The 24,839-nt window shown below is 35.4% G+C and overlaps 1 protein-coding gene across 4 annotated transcripts in view; it reads right to left on the reverse strand.

Moving 5' to 3' along the window:
- Positions 1-24,839, reverse strand: part of LOC129249464 (CUGBP Elav-like family member 2) — a 205,847-nt gene that overhangs the window by 31,497 nt on the left and 149,511 nt on the right. For 2 of the 4 annotated variants that reach the window (XM_054889292.1, XM_054889294.1), the window contains 4 exons: positions 20,149-20,330; positions 19,673-19,970; positions 19,346-19,531; positions 9,552-9,578 (listed from right to left, as the gene is read on the reverse strand). In XM_054889292.1, coding sequence (XP_054745267.1) covers positions 9,552-9,578; positions 19,346-19,531; positions 19,673-19,970; positions 20,149-20,330 — 693 coding nt within the window. The remainder of the gene's footprint in view (positions 1-9,551; positions 9,579-19,345; positions 19,532-19,672; positions 19,971-20,148; positions 20,331-24,839) is intronic. The other 2 variants (XM_054889293.1, XM_054889295.1) reach the window with 1 other exon arrangement.

Here is a 24,839-nt window from a genome sequence, read left to right on the forward strand (position 1 = left end):
AAAAAATTATATACAAATAAAGTTGTAGTATTTTAGAGTTTGAAAAAATTGTTGTAAAGGTATACTAAAATATTAATGCATGCCAAGCGGCGTTTAAATTTCTAAATTTTTACTCGAGTTATATAAAGGTTGGCAAAAAAGTCTTGCGGTGTTTTTATTGAATTTTCAATTGTTCATAAAATTGGTTTTGTTCGATGACGAGTTCCCAACGAGATGCCAACTTCATAATGCCCCTCTTATAGAAGCTCGCCTATTGTCCCTATTGTCAAAAAACTCGGAGAGCCAATTTTCACAGGACTCCCTTGTGGACAACTTCCGACTACCAAGCTACCCCGATGGACAGAAATAGGTGGTAATCACTTGGTGCGAGATCCGGACTATACGGTGGATGCAAAAGAACCTCCCATCCGAGCTCCCGGAGCTTCTGGCGCATCACCAAAGATGTGTGTGGCCTGGCGTTGTCCTGATGGAAGACAATTCGGCCTCTGTTGATCAAAGATGGCCTCTTCTGCATGAGTGCTGCATTCAAGCGGTCCAGTTGTTGGCAGTGCAGGTCCGAATTGAGCGTTTGGCCATAGGGGAGCAGCTCATAGTGGATGATTCCCTGCCAATCCCACCAAACACACATAAGAACCTTTCTGGCCGTCAATCCAGGCTTGGCCACCGTCTGGGCAGCTTCACCGCTTTTCGAGCACGACCGTTTGCGCTTCACGTTGTCGTAAGTGACCCACTTTTCATCGCCAGTCACCATCCGCTTCAAAAACGGGTCGATTTTGTTGCAATTCAGAAGCGATTCGCATGCATCCATACGGGCAAAAATGTTTTCTTGCGTCTAGTCGTGTGGCACCCATACATCGAGCTTCGTTTTGAATCCAAGCTTCTTCAAATGGTTTATAACGCTTTGATGACTCATGCCCAGCTCTTGGCCGATGCTACGGCTGCTACTATGCCGGTCTCTTTCGATCAATTCAGCGATTTTATCGCAATTTTCGACGAGAGGCCTTCCGGACCGTGGCGCATCTTCGATTACCTCTGCACCAGAACGAAAACGTTGAAACCATCGTTGTGGAAATGGAAACTGTATCGGGTCCATAAACTGCACAAATTTTATTGGCAGCATGAGATGCATTTTTGCCTTTATCGTAGTAGTACTGTAAAATATGCCGTATTTTCTCTTTATTTTGCTCCATGTTTGCAACGCTATAACTCACGAACGACTAAAAGCAAACAACAATTAATCAAACACGTGTTAGCACGAGAAAAGAGCTTTCCAAACAGCTCTAGCGTGAACCGATGCAAAGAATACAACTAGAACTACGCGCTTGCAAAGACAAGCTTGCGGAAATACCGCAAGACTTTTTTGCCAACCTATATATTATATATATGTGACCTGGTCTACGAAAAGGTACCTTACGTGCGAAAACAAGTTTTTGAGAAAACAGCAGTTAAAGTTTAAACTTCTAAAAACCCTTGTAACTTTTTTAAATATTAATATTTTTCAATCCGGTTTCGCTTATTTTCTTCAGCATAGATCACAGTATCAATAAAATCACAGAAGCAGTGAAAAACATTTTTTTATATATAAATAAATAAGAAAAAGTTAATACAAATCGCAGGAATCGTTTTAAAAAATAAGTTAGCTTTTGTACCGACATCCATGCCAAAAAAAAACTTATAAGACCCGGTGACAAAATTTTTTTGAAAACTTCAGTATCGTATTCATTACACCTCAGACTGTCCAGGAATGGTTCAGTTTTTAATTTGCACAAATTATTGTCTTCGTTATTCTAATTTGTATCATGACAAAAAAATCAGTCTTTTTCGTATTTGATTTTTGTTTTTTTTACTTTTAACAAACTTTCAAACAAATTATGACTTTCTGGTTTTCACCATTTTAAAGAGCCTTTCACACACTATTCGAATCAACAAAAAAGTGAAAAATGATTTTTTTACACGTAAGGTACCTTTTCATAGACCAGGTCACATATATAAACAGTCGGGGGACAAAAGCCAAAATCTCTGTTACATGGGAAGTGGATGTGATTCAAAATAACGGGCAAAATTATTGAATTTCGTTTTTGAATTATTGAATCCTTTTACTAATATTAGGTAATTTTGCTCCAATTTGTACTGAAAAGTCAAATTCGCTTACTTTCCGGTTTCAAGAATTTATTGGTCTCTCACTTTCATCCCCAGTGAAAAGAAGTGTTTAGGTAAACCATAACGGATACTAAGATGAAGGATACTTGAGACATATTCGTTAACATATACTAAAAATAATGCGCGTTGTTAATGAAAAAATCATGTATTTGTAAAATTCTTTACATTGATATGTATTTTTTTCTAACTGATAGTCACCAAATAATTATAAGTCGAGCCTTCAATTATCGAATTTTTTACAATTTTATGTCTTCATGTCTTATGGAAACTTCAAGATTCGCTTAGTATATTAATATGTATTATGTGAAGTCACAATAAAATAATTGTACTCTGTCTCTTTTTTTCGATCGAATTTCAATCAAAAATAATACGCTAAAATACCCAAAAAAGTTATTAAATTTTGAATTGGCTTTGCATTTAATAAAGCAATAGCTTTAAATCTATAGAAGTTATCGGAAAAGTTATTGGATTCACTATTGGTTTAAGCATTAACAAGTTAATTATTAATAGAAACCAATAAATAAGTATTAGTATTGGAAAAGAATAATAAAATAATGAAAATAAAGTTATTATTTATGACTCTCTACAAATAATCGCTACAAAGGTAAAAATGCATTCAATTGCTTTTTTAATTAAATTGAAAAAAAAATATTGTCGAATATTTTCTATTTCAATAACATATTAAGTAATTAAACTCTTATTATTTGTAATAGAATATGCGAGGACTGAATGTTGGACTGTTTAATTTGGGAGAAAATGCCTATAGTCTAAGAGCTGGCTACATGAAAATGCCCGCATCAGGTACATGGCTAATTTATTTTTAAAATAATAGTTTTAGTGTAGACGAATATAAAAATGAATGTCTGCCATTGCAAAACTGGGGCGCAAAGGGGGGATACGCAGTGAAAGGGGTGAATTTTGGATGGGAAAAAATTCATAAGGTACAGGGATTCTATGTACGGGAAAAGTTTGGTTATATATTTGAGAAAGTGTAAAAAAATTGGCAGACATTTTGCGAGGGGCTAACTCGCCGGCAGACTGCGCTGAATATTGCAAAAATTAATTAAAAAAAAATCATAAGGTACATGAATTCCAATTATTATATTTTAAAGTTTAAACATTTCAAAAGCCATTTACAAAATGGCAGACAAAAAAGTGAGGGCTAAGGCCGCGGCAGACGTCGTTAAAAAGTGCGCTACACATCAACATTTTTAGTCACATTCTTGATATTTAAGTGCAGAATAATTCGATATTTATGGAGTGTTTCGAGTGTAAAGTGTCTTGAAAAAAGCAAATCGATGATAGTGCCTCTTAGTGTTGTTGACTTATTAACGTCTGATGCACAATCGAAATAGAAGATATCTTTCATGAATTTGATAAATGTTTCGTCATTTTTCACGTTTGTGTAAATGTAACTTGATCAATTCCATTGCGATTCCATTTACCTCCTTCTCTATATCCATGCAAAATATCTATTAAATAAATAAAATTAAAAGTTTCTTTTGAAAAATACAACCATTCCATTAGTATTTTCTTATGACGTTGTCACGTTAAACTATCGTCAGTAAACCGACTTTACAGACAACCTCTTTTTTTAAAGACGACCAGCGGAACGGGCGGGTTTTCGCTAGTATTTCAATATTTTTGAGTTTGTTTGCATCATCGCTATGAGTGGGAAGAAGTGCGTTTTTAACTGTAGCATGATCAGATGGATGGATCGATTTATAAAACAGATAAATCTGTTTTGTTGAAGTCGTTGGAAAAAGATGTTCAAAGTACAGCCCCAAGCTACACTGACATTTGTTTAATAGACGGATTCTTTCTCATACATTGTATCAAGGATTTACCAAAAACATTCGGAAGTATCTCCAAAAAAAAAAAATCGAATGGTGACTAACAATGCAGCCCGTGAAATTCATGTAATTTTTGATAGATATTGGTCACCATCTATCAAAGATTACGAAAGATCTCAGCGAAGCGGTTCCTCTGGTAATCGTATGTACGGGATTTCTGGACCTGAAAAATCAAGACCATCAGACTTTAATAAAGAACTCCGAAATAGATTTTTCAAAGAGGCACTCGTGAAATTTTTAATCGTCAACTGGCAAAATCAAGAATTAATTCCATTCTTTCAAAATAAAAAAGTGCTACTCAATTTTGATAACTGTTATCAATATGAAGCTGTGAATGAAAGCATATTATTTTCAAAAAATGATAAGTTTACTCTCGATTTGCATGAAGAGGCGGATTCAAAAATAGTATATCGAGCCATTACCGCCAAAATAATGTATCCCACACCATAATCGATTTTTGTTTTGTTATCGAAATCAATAGTTCAACATCATTTGCATCATCTGTCAAAATTTCATGGCTGTAGATTAAACCGTTATGATTTTATAACAAAAACAATTTTAATGTAAATGCATATGGTGACTTGTTTACATTTTCTTTGAACGCTTGTGTGGGATACAATTAAATTCTCTTTTAAAATAAATGAAACACAAGGGGAAAAAATTAAAAAAAAACACAATTTTTTGAGACTTTCATTAAAGATAAAGCTTTAGAACAATATGTCGAAGGCATGAGTTTGTTTTTTTTTTTGCAAAATATGTTTTTGTTTTCAATTATTGGACATTTTTACAGCTCTCCCTGGTACCGTATAGCGATTCAGATGAATCTTTCGTTGATTTAAATGGTTTGGAAAGTTTAAAAGAAGTCGAGGAGGAAACGTGTGTTGCGAAAAGGGGCTACAGGGGACTACACAACAAATCTGAGGAAGCAAGCATATCGCTAGTAAAATCCTTTATAGAACAATTACCAGCGGTTCCTTCACATTATTGCAGAAATAAAAGTACAAAATTATATCTACCTCAAGAATTTCGAAACATAAAAACTGTATATCAGCATTATGTAGAACATTTGAAAACTATTAATAAAGTAAATAGTCAGTTATCGTTAAGAGTATTCCGTAATATTTTTAGAAACAGTTTCAATTTATGCTTTCATTTACCTAAAAAAGATAAATGCATCTTATACGAGAATTACAATAATTTAGACACAGAATCCAAAACGCAATTGCGTTCATCAGAAGAGGACCAAAAGCTATGCAAAGAGAATCCGGCTTATTTAAGTTTCGACTTGCAAAAGGTCTTAAATACTTCCTATGGAAAAAGTGTTACTTTGTTCTATTCTAGAAAATATTCATTCTACAATGAAAGTTTTTATGAGAGTGGTACAAGAGATGGGTTATGTTTTTTATGGGGAGAAAAGGATGATAAACGAGGGTGTAATGAAATTTGCACAACTGTTTTCCAATACCTTAAATTAGTCGATGAAAGAAAAACCCAGTTGATAGTCCATCTTTATTGTGATAGCTGCGCAGGACAGAACAAAAACAGAGCTATGCTTGCGACATTAACCTATTTTGTTGAAAATTCTAATTTTGTGACTAATATAAAAATCACATACTTGTTGCCTGGACATCGAATATACTAAGAAATGTATACATTTTTTTTTTTCAAATCAAATGTAATTTAATTTTAAGGACTAAGTAAAAAAATGAAATAAAAAAAAACGGGAAGTCACTTCCTTAAAATAAATTTTTGTGTAACCCACACACTTTTTTAATAATAGGTTGCCCGAAGGAAAGCAAAAAAAATGTATCCCACAAAAACAACCCTTATGATGCAAATATCTATTTAAAATTATTAAAATTAAATGTATTACACAAAAAAATATTTACATTATAAATTTTTAAATAATGGCTTTATTCAAACTGATTTAATTTAAAAAAAACCTTCCCCTGTAAAATTTCGAGTTTGTGGGATACATTTTTTCGGCGGTTATGGCTCGATATCATGCGTGCAATATCGAGTCAACAGCGAACATTCTAGTAAAATGCTCAGATACGGATATTTTAATTATTATGTTGGCTAATATGATTCACGTACAACACAATAGCAAAGTTTATATTCAAACAGGGGTTTGGAATAAGCAACGAATAATTGACGTATCGACGTTGCATGAAAAGTTAGGCGAGATAATGTGTCAATCTCTGCCAGGATTTCATGCTTTGACTGGCTGCGATTTTAATCCCGCATTATTTTGCAAGGGAAAGCAACGTCCTTTCAGATTTTAAAGAAAAATGAAGACTTACAAAAAGCATTCGGTCAAATTGGACATGAAGACTGTGATGAAATCGCTGTTTTCCCGATTCTTTAAAAGTTTATCTGTAATTTGTACAACTCTCCGTTGTTGAGCTCCGTAAATGATGCACGATTCGCCTTATTTTTAAAAACCTATAAGGTCAACGATTTGGAGGAACCTTTCCAGAAAAAAAAATTGCAGAATTTTGACTCATCCACTTTGCCTCCTAGCCAGGCTGAATTAACGCAGCATTTATTGAAAACCAAATATATTGCTACAATATGGAAAAATGCTCATAAGAAAATTCTATCATATTTACGACCAGAAACTTGCGGATGGATATTAGTAGAGGGAAAGTATACATTTAAATGGTTCGACGAAACACACCTGCCTAGTACAATACAAGATATTATTGATCCTGGAACAAACGAAGGTAATATATTTATCCACAGAACATATAACTATTCCATTCTATTAAATGTCTAAAAATCATTTTGCTTTGTGCTTTGTTACAGGCGATGAAGACGTTAATGCAGAAAGCGAATCAAATGAAGATGAATATAGCGATAGCGAAGGAGATATCACGTCCGAATCAGATTCCGATTGCGAATGTGACTAAAAATGTTGATGTGTAGCGCACTTTTTAACGTCGTCTGCCGCGGCCTTAGCCCTCACTTTTTTGTCTGCCATTTTGTAAATGGCTTTTGAAATGTTTAAACTTTAAAATATAATAATTGGAATGCATGTACCTTATGATTTTTTTTTAATTAATTTTTGCAATATTCAGCGCAGTCTGCCGGCGAGTTAGCCCCTCGCAAAATGTCTGCCAATTTTTTTACACTTTCTCAAATATATAACCAAACTTTTCCCGTACATAGAATCCCTGTACCTTATGAATTTTTTCCCATCCAAAATTCACCCCTTTCCCTTTGCGCCCCAGTTTTGCAATGGCAGACATTCATTTTTATATTCGTCTACACTAATACTATTATTTTCAATATAAATTAGCCATGTACCTGATGCGGGCACTATCTATGTAGCCAGCTCTCCGTCTACTACTTCCTTGGGATTTAAAATTTTTGAGCAGCAGCGTTTTTTCCATTGTCAACGGGTCTTGGGCAACATTTTATATATTTGCAATTTATGCAATTTAACAGTTACATGTACGTTTATTTAACTGTCACACGCAGGTTTTGCTAAAGAAGATACTGATTAAAGTCAGGTGATGTCAGATATTTTGAATGCCAGTGTAGCGAATATTACAATTTTGAAAGCTATTGTGGAGGCTGTTGAAATGGTATGCGATAATGAATGGACGGAAAAGATTTCAAATGCTATTTCGTCTTACAAAAATACGTGAAAAATATGGGTATCAAATACAAGTTAGAAATTCTGTTTATAAAATAAATTAAAAACACAAGAAAAATTACTTCTTCTTTTAATATTTAAATGAAAAATAAGGGTGTTTGTAACTTAAATACTTGTAGAAATACTTTACCAACAAAACGTATTGTAAAAAAGTCCAGAAAAGTACAGAATAGAACACATAATAAGTAGTTATAATCACATAAGTTTGGGGGGTAGTTATAATCACATACGATTAGGGGGTCTACTGTAATGCGGTGCGAAAGCAAATGTAGTATTTTATATAGCAAATATCTCATTTTTGGAAGAAATTTAACTACATCGGGAACGTTTTGTTCGAATGCAGATAACAAATTCTTTTTGTCACACAATTTGCTTTCGTATCGCAATTGCTTAAACGGAATTGCATAAGGAACACTGAAAAATTTGATTAATTCAATTCCGGATCGCGTTGCGATCGATTTGCCGGATGGGTTTACGCGTGACCACCATACGGTAGTGTCGGGACTCAAAACCCATTGTGACACACCGAAGTGATAGAAAAGGTTTTATCTAATAGTGGTGACCCCTAGACAGGCAATGACCAATCGCCGATTGTATTTCTGCCATAAAAAGCTCCTCATAAAATACCATCTGTCGCTCAATGGAGGCCGGACAACCAAACACCTAACAAATGATGTAAGCCAATTATATATATAAACATACATACATTTATATGATTTCACATAGAATATGGAAAAGTAATTCGGAAAAAAGTGAAATTTTTTCGTTGTCCGAAGATTTATATCCGTAACTGTATGCAGGTGGTATAAAAACTTCTAGTCAGTGCGTATGAACTGAAATTGCTTTTGCATCCATGAGTGGTTGCAACCAAGGCAAACGGTGACTGTCGGTAGCATTACTCGCTGTATCAATGAGTTCCGTACTGTTAATTCGACGAAAGTGCAACTTGCAATTTCCTTTTTTTTCGTTGCTTGCCCTTTTTATATTTCTGTTGCACTTTTTCCCCAACTTTCGACTCTTTAACAGTTTTGTTTTCTTCTGCACAGTGCTAGGGCGCTTGCCCTTTAGCCCACATGTATTTTACGTTCAACCTACTCATATTCATTGTTCACCATGACGCGCATATTACTGGTGGTTATAAATGTTGCAGCCAGTGTTGCCACGACATCGTGATGAAATTATCGTAGCTATGCTAATGTTTCAATGAAAATTGTCACATTCAGAGTTTTCTTCATTCTGTACATAAATCTAAAAGAGTGTAAGAATAAGAAAAAACTGGAAAATGGCTTATGAGGCATACAATGTATCTTTGAATAGCAAAATCTGTTTCTGGAGTGCCTTATTTATCAGGCGCTCAAATCAAAATGGCAACTCTGGTTGCAACTTCGTTACACTACATATTTCCCCCTTTGCTCATTTTTTTTTATTTGACTCATTTTTCGTCTGCATTATCGCCTTTGTTGTGGTTCGTTTAATTTTATGACTTGGCAAGAATTTTACTACCTTATTCGAGTGATTTTGTTCAGAAAGAAAGTCGTTTGCTCCTTCCTTTATTATGCTTCATCCTTTTGGTTTTTTTTTTTCATAGTAAGAGAGTTAATATAATTTAAATGCGCAATTGTTTTTCACTGACATTAAACATATGGATTTTCTTTACAACCGCTGACAATGAAATCTAAAATTGTGCAATTGTAATGATAAAGTACATCTTTTTAATGAAGTTGTGTGTAGTTGAACACTTGTAAAAAGAACACTCATACATATGTACAATACAAATATACATAGTTTACTATATTAATACACGAACATAATAAGCATACTGACGACAAATTAGGAAGAAAAACTTAAAAGATATCTACAACACTTTCGGTTCTCACCTGAGTTGGCGGTTTTTCCTAAAAGACCTGCAAGCGAATGGCAAGTTGCATGTAATAAGACGAGAAGAAAATGAATTGAAAGATCTTGTAAGTTATTTAATTTAATTCTTGATTTCAAAATTAACGTGCACTAAAATCAATTGAAAGTACTTGAGTATATACAAAAATAGGGCTCATAAAACATCCATGAACACACAACAATTTTCAAATTTGTTGTTGTATTGGGTGAGATTATTTTTCTTAATATCTATACTATAAAGGTGAATGTCTGTACGTTGTTCGCGCATCACTACGAAACGACAACACCAAATGACGTAAAAATTTTGATACATTCATATTTTCACCCAATGAAGGTTATAGGCATATTTTTATGATGGAACTCCCTTCCCACAGCCCCCAGGCCGCGCCACCACTCTCATTCGTCACTAATAATCGAACATTTGCTTAAATTTAATCTAAAAAATCGTAGTTTTTCGTTTATAGCACACTCTATATAATCCGCATAAGCTGTTCAACTATGACCCATATGCAAGTTCAAAAACGGTTTGAGATAGAAAATTAATAAAAATAATTTTACTTGATATTATTCTGATTGGTTGCTTTGATTTTATTCAACGAGGCATAGCAACGGATGCCGGGTATTGTGTGTGTTATTAATAAAAAAATGATTTTCTATGAAATTATTGTTTGTAATTCTTTTATATACATATCCTAAATCCCTCAAAACTACTCCCACGCGCGCGGGGCCGCGGGTTAAAGCTAGTAATATTAGATTTCACAAGCAATCGCTGCCTAAGCCGACTCTAGAAATAACTGAGTTATACAAGGTAGCGCAAAATTAATCATCTGATTCTGTTTTTGAATAACTTTTTTACTAAATAAAAAAAGATTTGAAGGGATGAAAAACTGTAGCTTGACTTCTAAGCGCCTCACAAGTGTGAAATATGACATACGACGCCATTTGCAAGAATTATAAATATTCCCATAGGGTGATAAATTTTGCCCCACCTAGGTGTTTGTATTCTTTAACAAAACTACATATTTATGAGAGGCGGCCGCCTGTGTGCATAAAGTGCTTTTGTTCGAGACAATAGCTTTCGGCTTTGGCGGTTGTAGCTTGGCCTACATATTTATTGATAATAAAGCTGTGTAAAAATGAATAACGTGTAACGAAAAATCCGGCTCAAGCATTAGCAAACACGATGTGTCTGGTAAGGATTGAGGGCGAACGCTTCGGTGGTGCCAAAAGGCAATATTTTATTCCTGCTACTTTTCATTTTATTTATTAATGATATTAGTACCTCTTTTTCGTCTGCTAATTTTCTTCCATATGGTGATTATTTAAAAATATTTTATACGACTAGAAATATAGAGAATGTTCTTATGTTGCAATCAGATGTTAATTAACTCGTTTGTTGGTGCAGTATCTCTGATACCTCTTTAAATATCAAGAAATGTTTTTAAAGATCCGGGTCTGATCTTTGACTTTTCATTCAACTGCCAAATTTATTTTTTTGCATCTATTTCTTACTCTATCTCAGGTTTTATACGGCGTAATAGCTTTAAGTTCTCGGACACTTGATCTGTAAAATTACTGTTCACTTTCTTTGTTAGCTTTAGATTAAAATATGCAACTTTTATCTGGAGGACTTCCTACCAATTTGCCATTCAGAGAATTGGAAATGTACAGAAGGTGTTTCTCAAATGTCATATGTTCTCAGTTCGCTACAGTTCTCAAACTCTATCCCTTTCTATAATTCCCGTATATTTAAAGTGTAATTCCAGTTTATTTAAAACGTCTAGAAAGCAGAAGGTCTATATTGTTTTTACTGTAATTATTGATTGCTCATCTCTGTTGCGCGATATTCATTTTCATATCTCTACTGGAACCCTAAGTAACACCTCACATCAAATTGCTTAACACGTAGTGCTTGTAAATATTTCGCGCACACTTAGATAATTTAACGAGCTCTCGAGCAATATTTCGCTTGACTTTCGGGGTCAAAAAGGAATTTTATGAATCTTAAACTCTTTGTTTTTGTTCTTAATTGTATTTAGTAATTTAAGCTCTCACTAAATCGCTATTTTTTACTTTTTGATTTTTTGCTCACAGAATTAATCTAGTGTTACTTATATTATAATATGACGGGTGATGAATTTGGAGGTATCGCATTTAAAATTGAAATAAAACAACGAAAATTCAAATTGAATGGGCAATCTTTATTACTTTTGTGCAGAACCATTCATGGTATTTATTTTTAAAGATAATCCCTTTCCCGCATTGTAATTTGGCCATCCGTAAACTCCTAATGAATCGCTGGAGGACTGCGGTCGGTATCTCCAGAATAACTTTAGTAATACTGGCTTCCAATGCCTCAATGGTAGCTGGTTTATACATAAAGCATTAAGCCTTTATATATCCCCACAAATAAAAGTCCAAGGATGTGGTATCATACGATCTTGGTGGTCGATTCCCTGGTCTGAGACGAGAGATACGAGGTGTTTTCAAAAAGTATCGCGAATTTTGTGATTTTTCAAAAATTATTTATTTATTCATTAATATCTATTTTGTCCCCTTCAAAGTAATTCCCATGAGATATTACGCAGTTGTGCCAACGTTTTTTCCAATCTTCGAAGCACTTCAAAAAATCATTTTTTTGTTTTATCTTGTTCAGCTACTCCCTATATGCCGTCTTTATCTCATCAATCGTAGCGTAGCGTCGTCCTTTCAAGGGCCTCTTCCGTTTCGGGAACAAGAAAAAGTAACGGGGGAATACGGTGCTGTGGCATCACTAGTGTTTTGTTTTACATAGCTTCTTCAACACTTAAAAATTCAAAGGAAAGCATTCACGGGTTGCTTCAGATCGGTACTCGATGATTTGAGGCTGAAATATTTTTTATCTTTATGATAACTTTTTTTACCTTAATAATATTATATGCATTTTTTTATGTAGACATGAAGTCACGTAATCAAACACTGAAAGGTGAATTAATGGTTTTTATAAAAATAAATAAATAATAAATTAATCGACTATGAGTAACAGAATATTGGTATAATTAAGCGTAAATATAATTATTTTAAAACTTTGCTTCTTATACCATTTCGGATGTTCGATTACGTATCGATTCTTTCAACAAATTGTGTGCGAAAGTTTGCCAAATCGTTTATTTGCTAAAGTAAATGCTTAGAGCACTTATCCTTGTTACTGACAACAAAAACAAAGATGTGAAACTTTCTAACGAACTAATTTCCAAATAATCGTAGACTTGAATGACACTAATGATAGACAACAAGATTAGCTTTGAAATCGATAGCGTCTATACACCTTTTAGCGTTGCCTAGTCATACTTATGTACACCAGCGAGTGTGTCGTGTGTTCACCACAAACACACTTTCATCAAAGATGGTGGTTAATCAAGTGTTCACCACTCGTTAGTAATTCCCACAATGCCGTGGAAAATTAGTAAAGTAAAAAATTGAGTAAAACACTGCACTATGGCCACTAGGATATTTCCGGTAAATTGGAAGCCGGAAGAAGGAAATAAGATCATTTTGAACCCTAACAAGCTGACGGTTAACCGACGATGACGTTCCGAAATAGTAAGGTATGAGACGATGGTCGCAGCTGCTACCAATTTGTAACATACATACAAACATACGGGCGCACAATCTCTTTCACATACAATTGCTGTTTAAGGCAGCCCACGAGAAACTTAAAGGATACAAAGCAAAGCAAAAATAAAAGGTCAGAAACACTCGTACACACACATACAAAGGAAATATTGCCATGGAAGAGCAAAAATATTTGAGTTTCAGCACACAACGTTCTGGCTACAACTTTCGTACATACATATGTATATTGTTAATTTTTTTAATGTTTGTGCGTTGAGGTGTAACCATCGAAGGAAGAGCGCTTTCGTAGTCTCTTCGGTAGGCTATTATTTTGCGGCATGTTGCTACATTAATTTGCCAGCGGTAGTGGTGACGTTAAACAAATACTTGGTGTGAGAGTTGGAGGAGGCTGAATATCACTTGCGGGCACTGCGACTAATTTATTGAGTTAGCTTAAAAGAAGAAATATTTGCAGAAATTATTTACTACGCAAACAGAAGGCTGGTGATAGTGTACAAATAGGAAATTAATTCGAACTAAACCAAGAGAAGCAATGGAGACAATAATTTTATTAATTTATAATGATGTGCTTCGCTGCATAGTTTACTCTACTTATAATTACATTGCTTTGGTTTATTACGCATTGCTTATCAAAAGGTCATCCCAGCTTTAGAACCTTCAGCTTATTCAGAGAACTTGCTGCGCCATGCAACTGCTATCCGTCTTAAGATGGAATCTGTATTAAAAGGCACCTTATTTTAGTCTGTTGAAGCAGTGAAAGAAAAAAACGCCAAGTGTCCTAAAAAGGTCATAGAAGAAAACTTGCAGTACTATTTTGAAAAATAATATAAAATACTTGCATGGATTATTGTACGAATAGAGAAAGGGGGCAGAACATATCAAAGGTGATTAAATACAGTACCTGGCCATTGAATTATGACCGATAGCATTTTTTCTGAAAACTTCAAATATCAGGTAACATTTTCAATCTAAGTTGGGCTTTTCCAAATAGAAAAGGGTATTAAGAGGTTTTTAACCCGTTCTTAGATGTTTTTTTGCTTATAAGTGAAAAGTTAAGTGTGCAAGAGCTAATGCGGATTAATTCGATCTTGTGTGAAAAGCACTAATTGAGATCGTCTGAAAAGTGAATGAATTGAATAGTGAATATTCATACATCTAAAATATGAATACAGTAACTACAAAATATACATATCTTTTGAATTTTTCACGTGAACTATCTTTTTTTCAATTTAACCAGTTTTTTTTTTTTTGAAAATGGGCCGAAAGTTGGATTTGACATCCCGACAAAAGCAACAAATTGTAGGTATTTTGAAAGCCAAGAACCTGAGCTATGCAGACATAGCAAGAACCGTTCGAGTATCTAAAGCGTCTGTGGTAAATGTTACCAAAAAGTGGAAAAATACCAACAACGTTTTAGCGGTAACTTCAAACAATCGCCAAAATTGTCGCCAAGAACGCGTCACCTCAACCAGGCAGGATCGCAAAATCAACCAAACAGTTCTCTGGAACAGAAATGCTTGAAGTCGGATGATTTTAAGAGTGGTTCAGGAATCTGGAGTAAATATTTCGGAAAGAACGTTACGACGACGCTTATACGAAAATGGACTGTTTTGCAGACGACCAGCAAAAAAGCCAAAACTGACACCGTGTATGCGAAATCGGCGGCAATTTTTGGGCACAACTTCACAAAGACTTCGACGCGGAATGTTGAAAAAAAGTAAGTTTAAAAAAAAGTAAAGTTTATAAAAAAACCTTTTTTCCCTTGTCAAATAGTAGTAAGAAGATGTGAATATTCACATGGTTTGTGGTTTTGTTTTTCTTCTTACAGATCATCTTCAGCGATGATTGCCGGTAGGAAGCGGTCACAAAAACAGAAAATGTTGTTCGCAGAAAAGCCGGAGATATTCTGAAGATTGTGTGCTTCCAAGGGTCAAACACCCCCCCAGTGTTATGGTTTGGGGATGTATAAACTCAGTGGGACCAGGTCCGCTACATTTTGTTGAGGGAACAATGCGCTCTATCCAGTATGTACATATTTAGAAACCCTGAAGCGTCCGAGCGACTAATACACCTTTATTCAAAATGAGCATGAATTGTCTGAATTCAATGGAAATAATGGTTTCGCCATGGCCTGGCAATTCACCGGACCATAACCCTATCGAAAGTTGTTAGGCATACCTCAAATCGGCAGTATGACTGCAGGAAAATACAACAGCTTAAGGAAAACATCGAAGATGTGTGGTATAATGACCAAAATCTTAAGAGGAAGATAATATAACACAGTGCGTAGCCAGTATGCCTCAACGAATTGCGGCCGTCTTAACAGCAAGGGAAGGAGTCACGAAATATTCGTTTAAAATAAATATTTTTAATGCAAAAATCTTAAGAAGCTTTTAATAAAAACAAATATGTAAACTTTTTTAAATGCTTGAAAACCGTTTGCTTTTTATTCGTTCTCAAATCCACAAATATGGAATTTTTATCATCGGTTATAATTCAATGGCCAGGTACTGTATATATACTGCCAATCTCGTTGTACTAATCGCACCTCATGCACAACAAAAGAATGATAAACACAATACGTAGAAGATATTGAAATCGTTGAAAGATATTGAAGAAAAAAAGCAGGAAGTTTATAATCTTGAGATAAAGCGAAGAATAAATCTTACCAAGAAATACCTCTCTACATATATTCCGTAATCATGAACCCTATGCATATGAGCGAGAGTTATCGAAAAAGAAGTGATAATAATTAACTGCACGAACATGGACTTTGTAAAACTCACAAAAATTCAATGACTTCAATAACATGGCTATTTCACGCGTAAGAACTATTTATAATGCCATAGTGAAACTTTCTATTCGGCATCCGTGAATGGAGCACAGAAGCAGGGACGACCTCAAACACAATTATAAGACCAAGTAGGTACTGCCGAAGCTTCGCAAATATGGGCAAAAAGCAAGGTGAATTTATTTGTCAAACTTCGAGGGATTAAAATTTCGCTCTAATTATTTTATTTATGAGTTGGCAGTACTGTTAATAACATCTGGGCCAACTTTCATGTGAATGTCATTAGTAATATATTTACGCTTGTGTTTACCAAACGACCAAGAGTGCATTTTTCGATTTTTACAATGTCTGATTTGATTGAGCAGAGAAGTGCCATCAAATTTTGTTTGCGGAATGAAATTTCGGCTGCGGAAACGTTTAGCATGTTGCAGAAGGCATTTGGTGATTCGACCATGTCGCAGAAAAATGTTTATAAGTGGTACAAAGACTTCAAAGAGGGTCGAGAACGTATTGATGACTTGGAGCGCTCCGGACGACCATCGACGTCAACAGATGACTAACACGTCAATAAAGTGAAGGAGTTAGTGCTCAAAAATCGTCGGTTGACTGTTAAAGACCTTACTGATATGATCGAAATATCAGAAGGATCTGTGAAAACCATTTTGAAAGACCATTAGGGCCTACGAAAAGTCAAATCTCGTTTGGTACCAAAAACTCTCAATTTCTTGGAAAAAAGTCGTCGCGTTGATGTGTGTAAAACAATGCTTTCAGACTATCAGGACAAGCTCAAATGCATCATTACGGGAGATGAGACTTGGATTTATGCTTACGACCCTGAAACAACCGACCAATCAAGCGAATATCGTGCTAAAGGCGAGGCCAGACCGAAAAGAGCACGTCAAAGCCATTCAAAAATAAAGGTCATGATGACAGTTTTTTTCGATTTTCGTGGTGTGGTGCACTTTGAATTCCTTCCACCTGGCCAAACTGTTAATAAGGAATATTATTTGAGCGTTATTCGTGGTTTACGTGAAGCAATTCGTCTAAAAGGACCAGAATTATGGGCCAACAACTCTTGGTTTTTGCATCACGATAATGCACCGTCTCACACTGCACTCGTTCTTCGTAACCAGTTCGCCAAAAAATCCACGCATATCGTTCCGCAACCACCGTATTCGCCTGATTTGGCTCCGTGTGACTTCTGGCTATTCCCAAAACTCAAGAGACCACTCCGGGGAACGCGTTTCGAGTCGATTGAGGAGATAAAAGCTGAATCGAAGAAGGTGCTGATGGCTATACCGGAAATGGACTATTTGGCGTGTTTCGGGAATTGGAAAAATCGTTGATATAAGTGTATTTCATCGAATGGGGATTATTTTGAAGGGGATGAAATTGATTTACAAGAATAAATAAAGATTTTTCATTTTACAACCAAATTCACCTTACTTTTTGCCTACAGTATATGTGGAAGAAAAACATGCATAAGAGCGTCTAAACGTGTCAATACTACTTTATTTCTATAGAGATTTAACTCCTAGAATAGAAGGTAATAATTTGTTTATCGAATTGCTGAGCTTGAAAAGAAATTTATCATATTTTATTTAAGAAGTTATTTTATTTTGCTTAACAAGTACATTCCCCTGTTTTGCATACACGAATATGCATGTGGAACTGGATGTTTTAGTGAGGAGTTCCCAAAGACAATTCCTTAGTGTCTTGCTCGTCAGTAAAAATATATTTAAGAAAAGGGGAAGAGATATATCGTTTGCCATGTGGACCACAAACAAAATATAACCGTTTATATTTACATATAAAAGCAGTTCTTAGTGTGCTTGAGTTTGCTATGAGGTAAGGAATCTGGTGCTACAAGATATTTTGAGAAGATTTAGAATGGAAAGCTCCTGAAGTTTGCTTCTATCCCACCAAAAGTAAGATATTCAAATAGGTTCGATAAGTATTTTATTTTCTTTAAATTTAATAAAATCTATCGGCGCATCCATTTGCATGCTAATAGCTAATAGCTTGTCAACAAACCACGTGTCTTTCCGCCATTGCGAGCAAACGTGCATATGTATTTGCTAACACACACAGCACGAACAAATAAGCATCCGTTGAACAAATACACATAATTTAATGCCAACACAAGTTTTAATGATGGTTGGGTGATGCGCGATATGGTAATCGATATATTGCTTGCGTGTTGTTAATTTTTATTACAGATTAACACTGACATGTGTCACTGTCCGGCTCTTATAATCGATTGCCGTCCTCCTGTCAATTACATTCAGGGAATTTCACTCAGGTACATAGCAACGGCGAAAAACAATGGGTGTCTATGTATGTATGTGTAAGTATATACTGTTATATATGCACGCAAATGCTTACAAGCTTTCCGGTATTAGACTGGTTCTCAGCCGAATGAAGAAAAACTTAGCATGTACCTGCACATTACAAATCGGTCATCAGAAGTTAATGCAATAAAAATTAGCGAGTTGAAAATACGGATGTATGAAAAACTCGTTTTTATCATCCGACTCATTCGAAATGTTTATTTTAGAACTTAAATATTTACTGAAATTAAAAACCTTTGTTGGACTGATTATCTCTTAAAAATTAACTGTTTAAACTTCATCTCTAACTTTCAGAGCCAATCTAATGTGCACACATATAGTATGTACAAGTAAATGTGCATATATAAATAAATATAATAAGTATGCATACGTATGTGTTATATATAGTACATAAAGTATTAAAATAATGGCACAAAGCATAAAAGAGGTAGTGTAGCATATCCAGTTCAAATAACAATTATGTAATTTTTATACCCGCACGCACTTCTGCACAAAAGCATTAAAATTTTGTTCAAGTAACGGTTGTATGTAGCAAATAAAAACTAAAAGATTTCAATGAAACTTGATACGCACGTTACTCTTTGCCCAAGGTAGTTTGGTATTGAAAATGGCCGAAACGGTCATATCTATGTCATAAATAAAACAAATTTACTAACATTTAGTAAAAGTGGTAAACCAAAAAAAAAGAAATTCTATGAAAGAAAAACTTCTACGAACTTCTTGCACGCATTGCTCCCCACTTCATTTAAATCCGATATTAATATTATTAAAGTCGGACAATAACCATATCGACTTTTTGTACGTTAAATCTAAATTTTCAACCGTCTGTCTGATGTTAGAGTCTTTAATTCACGTTGTCTCTGAGTTTGTAGGATTTCAACAGCCAATTTACAACTATAACAAACCAAATTGTAATAAAATGTGCGCGGGTATATAAAGTTCGGTCGGACCGAATTTAGCACTTCCCTATTTGTTATAATATGAAAAACCGCAATAGTCATGCGACTGGCGAACTTACATAAGAGTGCCGCTGTGTTTGTCAGTTGGGCGCTGCCTGGGTTAGAGGCAGCGCTGGTGAGCGACGGTTGTGTCATTGCCGCAATGGCGGCCAGGTTTTGTACCGTCATCGGTGGTAATAGGCCAGCAGCAGCGGCGGCCGCAGTTGCTGCTGCTGTATCCGCGGTATTCGTCTGGGCTCCCAAACCTGTTGCAAAAAACATTTTCTCATTTATCTTTCACCAATTGACTGCATTGAAACAATATGTATGTCAAAATACAACCACCCTTCGCAAGTATCTCAACCGCAAAATGACCATGAATGGAGACCATCATTGCGGGTACGTACCTTGCAGCAGTTGTTGTTGCAGCCCAACCGCTTGCAGCTGTTGCAGCAATTGCAGAGATGCCGGTGTAATAGCATCGGCTCCCAAAACTGGGCTCGCTTGCTGTGGCGGGTTGGCCAGTATCGGCGTTGAAACGGTGGTAGCAGTCTGGCCCAATGGTATATTTATGTTCGATGCTAAATTCCAGAGATTCGCCTGAATTTGCTGAATCTTTTTCTGTTCCTTTTCCTTTTGTGTATCAGCAAATTTCACAACAAGTGGCGAAGTACAACCTTCCATAGTTTTATTTTGATTCAAAGTCTGTGGAAAAAATTGGGAAATAAATTAGTTCTATTATTTGTTGGTAGGAATTTTCACTGGAGCAATGCGATATAACTGTTTATCAAGTATCGCACTTTGCTATAATTGGTGGTTCATTTGCGTGTAATTTCGCTCACAAATTGAGCTGAATTTAATAACATTGGAACGATGGCATTACTACTTTTATCGCTGATATCGCTGCGTGTTTAGTGGCAAATGTAACAAAGGCACAGCCTTTACTTTGTCCGTTCTGATCACGCAACACCGTGCACTCTTCGATGGCGCCGTGAACTTCGAATAACTTGCGTACGTCGTTCTCGTTCAGCTTCTTATTGAGCATTCCCACGAACAGCTTCCGTTCTGCAAAAGAAGAATAAAAATAGCCATGAAGTGGTCGTTATGACATACTTTTGTGCGCGTACACATACTTTTTTGTAAGAAAGAATGAGGAACATACTTATGCAAATTATTGTAGCTAGCTTGGGTTTAAATGAAGCTTTTATTGAGATCGTTTCGTATTTTCTTTTTGTCTACTCTTTCAGCGATTTCGAATTGGGTAGTGAGAAAAATTGTAATTTTCTGGATGAGAGCGATTGCCCCGGCTACCTTTCATAAGGACCAGCTTTAGACTATAGGTATATCCATATAACAAAAGATAAACATGGATCACGTTACTTCCTTCCATCTCGCAGTAATACAGCGACACAATTTTAAAATCAAATTTTAAATAGTATTTAATGCTGGAAGTATACCGGCACATGCGACTCTCTAGTATGTTTTGTAAACCGAATTAACACTACGTTTCGATGTAACACTTCTCAACTGGCGTATCCTCAAGTATGTGTTCAAGGAGGTCGCTGACAAACGTACAGACAAATTTTCGTACGTGAAGGCGACAATTATTATATATTCCACAAACCGACAGATAGGAAAATTTGCAACTACATATACCTATACTAACAGTCGCGTTTAACTCTAATAGCTCAGCTTTTTAGTCATTCGTACCTCCGATGAATTGCAAAAATACATAAGCCGACCTGCCTTTGGCAGCCCCACAATCACAAACCTAGTACAAATAAAGCAAGTATAACCAAAACGATGTGAATTCAATAGAATGTGATAACGATTCAATATCTGGAATATCCACAATAAAAAAGGCAAATTCCTTTCTCAGTAAGATTTTTCGACGCCGTACAAGAAAAAACTTAATAGAATACAACAATAAAAGGTATTTCAAAAGACACGCCTAGATATTGTTTCAACACAAAACATACATACAAGCATTTAGATTCTTTCAGGTCTCACTATTTTTATTCAAATATCGCTCTTAACAATTATATATGAAAAAAAATCATTTAAATGTCCACCATGAGCACGTCTACAGGCTGTCCTACGGGAATTAAAATTTTCAAAGACTCGCTCACACATTATCGCATTGAGTTCAGCAATCTGGTTTATTCACATAGACTTTACTTTTCAAAAAACTCCACAAAAATTAGTCTAGTGCAGTAAGATCGCACGATCTAAGTGGGCAGAAGTGGCAGAAATCAATCGACTGGAAACTTAGATCGCAATAATGCAATGTTTTTCCGTGTGGTATGGCTTGTCGTTACAAGCAACAAAAAATCTTTAATTCACAGCAACAGTTTTTTCATTTTCGTCTTCGGAAAAAATGGGTAAACTATTCCACCAGCCCCAGACCCACAACAAGCAGTGGATGTTATGATTTTTCTAAAATTATTCGAGGCCTTTCTTCTCCCCAGATGTGGCAATTTTGTTTGTTGGCAAATCGATCCAGTGTGAAATGAGCTGCATCACTAAAGATGATTTTGCGAAAAACCAGCTGAACACGCAATTTCTGCATTCAAAATCAGTGTAAGTATACATGGTCAAATTATACCACTGCCTGCTTAACAAATGTCAAAGCTGACATAAAAAAAGTACCGTCTAAGAATTATTCACTACTGACATCTAGACGTCACTTTTGAAATACTCTTTATATGAATAGGTTACAAAACTTAAATATTTGAATGTAATACAACAATATTTACCAAATTTACGTTATTGTATCGGCAACATGCTACCATTAGCCTCAGTGCGGTCACTTTGAATACTGGTAACATAATTCTTGCGTGAAAAGTGCATCTCTTGATTTTCATTATTGAAATCATTATTGTAGAAATAGTACACACGAACTTAAGTATATGCTTTTGTGTTAAGCTCAGTAACACAGCACGGAAATGAACTTGAAATTTTCAGTGTCAATAACATGATACCGTCGGTTAAGGTGTTTACATACAAACAATTTTTTGTTTAATTTACTTTAAAGCAGTGGAAACTGAAACCTCAGGCCAGTATGCACAAAGAAGGTACTATTATATCACAAAGATATAGTGTAGCTCACAAAGCTAAAACCCAAAGATTTTTCAGTGAACTTAGTTACGGTTGCGTGCGTATAAGACCGCACGCATTAGCGTAACTTTCACAGCCTCTTTATTTGAATAATGCCACAAAGGCTATATACAACTCTTACTTACTTAGTGTAAGTACTTACATATGTAGGTATCGATATATTATTATATAATTGGCGCTTACACCCTGTTTTGGGTGTTTGTTTGTGCTCCTGCTCCTATTTGTGTTGTCCGTCTCGATGTTTTTCCACAAATAGAGGGATCTACAGTTTCAAGCCGACTTTGGCTGAGGAGCTTTTTCATAGCAGAAGTACATTCGGAGGTTTGTCATTGCCTGCCGAGGGGCGTCCGCTATTAGAAACATTTTTTTCTATCATTTGGTGTATCATGCACAGAGATTTGAACCTAGGCAACGCATTAACCAAAAATAAGACTTTTCTCCGACGGAGTCTAATGCTGTGCATTGCGATACATCAATAAAAATACTTGTATATGTAGCTATTACTCCAAAAAGAATGGATGGAAAATGCTCAGAGTCTTTGCCGCCAAAATTTTGTTTCTGGAACAAATGTTAACATAAATGAGCGGATAGTGGAATTCCGATTGAAATGCGATTTCAAGATTTATATCCTAAATAAACCCGCGAAGTATGCTTTAAGTTTGTAAGGGATTTGTGACAGTGCACAAGGTATATGGCGTTACTATAGATTATTGTATGTCAGTCTAGCAGCTTTATAACTGGGGAGTCATGCCGATCTAATTTAAGGGAAATGAATGACAAGAAAATGAAAAATCGAACCGGTGGATTAAATTTATCCAGAAAGGTAAATATACCGACGTGTGTGTATGAAGGACGATTTCTCTTCTGAAACGAGTTAATTTTTCGGAACTGCACACTGGCTGAAAATCAGACTGGAGATTCGTACCTTCCCGCCGCACATTAAATCTAAAATCACATATGTAAGAGTACTAGCGTCAAATAATGATGAAGGCCAATGTCAAGGCAGCCACCACCCAGTAATGATTCTCAATCAACAAAAGCGTAAAACAGTAAAAAAGGAAAGTTTGCGTTTTGTGTTCCTATAAAAAACGCGCATTAAAAGTCATTATGCACAAAATGTATAATAGTTCTGCAATTGGTGGTGAAGATAAAGTTAATTTTTGTATGAAATGCATGCTTGCAACATACACAGTGGAAAATTTTATTACTACATACATGTAATACCATTGTCGTCTTCAAAAAGTCAAAAGCAACCACACCACACTCGTAAAGGCGGATGCTTTTAAATGTGAAGGTAATGAAGATAAGAAAATTCCACCGGCCGGCCTAGTCCGTAACAGATTGAGTCGAAATAATTTACACCAACGTGTTCCAAGCTACCAGACTTAATAAAGTAAACAGGACCAAAATACAAGTATTTAATACCTAAGCTATTTATTTTGGAACTCGGTGTTGTGAATAGGAGAACAGGAATGGTGTATCTATGGTGGGCACCCAGTAAAAGACTATTATATTATTATACTAAAGCGTTCTGACCTACTCAAGTCGGTGGAAAAATACGGTGCTATTGCACCTACAGTACCAAGAGGACTGTCTCAATTGTGCGAAATCCATGGCACACTGATTGGGTCAAATTGCAGCCGGAAAGTATGGACATTGTGGCTACTGAAAACTTTGCTAGCTTACTTTTTCTAAACTAATTATTTTTTTAATTAGTTCTTTTTATCGGGTATTTATACTTTTGTCACTTCAACATATTTAACACACATTAATTAAAATTACAATTATTATGAAATTAAATTACAATATTCAATGGTCCTCTTCATTTTTAGTGCTAATATCATTCCTGGTGTAAAGGGTTTCCCAATACCTTGTAATGCATAGATCAAGCAATTTAAAGTTTATACTCTTGTCAAGGTGACATTTCACACTGAAAACCATTATTTTGCTGTTTTTGTTAGTTCCATTCAGCAATGACAGCAAAGTTGATATATTTTACAGTTTTTCTTTGAAAAAGGCACAAATGCAAGCTACGAATATGGCGCTGAAATTGTGAATGATGTTTAAGTGCCGATACTGTAACAGCTAATTCGTGCAATTTTCATTTCGTCGATTCCGTTAAGGCATTTTTGATGTTAAAGAAAATGCCGATAATATCGATAATATCGCAGAAATAAGCGAAATTGGCCGGCATGTTAGTAGTCGAAGCATCGCCCAAGAGCTACAGATGGACCACAAAACAATTTTTAGCTATTTACACAAAAATAATGAATTTATTCTTCCTCAAACTATTATATTGGTTACTATACAGCCACTAAAACCAAATCACAATTGAGCAAATCTTGCAAATGATAAAGCTTTCTAACTAAAATGAGTGTTCGTTAGATGCAGTTACCCTTCAAGGTCGACTAACCAACATTTGTGGAACAAATTCTAGACGACCAGTTCGGGAACGGA

This window comes from Anastrepha obliqua, chromosome 5, assembly GCF_027943255.1.
Source record: "Anastrepha obliqua isolate idAnaObli1 chromosome 5, idAnaObli1_1.0, whole genome shotgun sequence".
In the NCBI taxonomy this organism is placed as follows: domain Eukaryota; kingdom Metazoa; phylum Arthropoda; class Insecta; order Diptera; family Tephritidae; genus Anastrepha; species Anastrepha obliqua.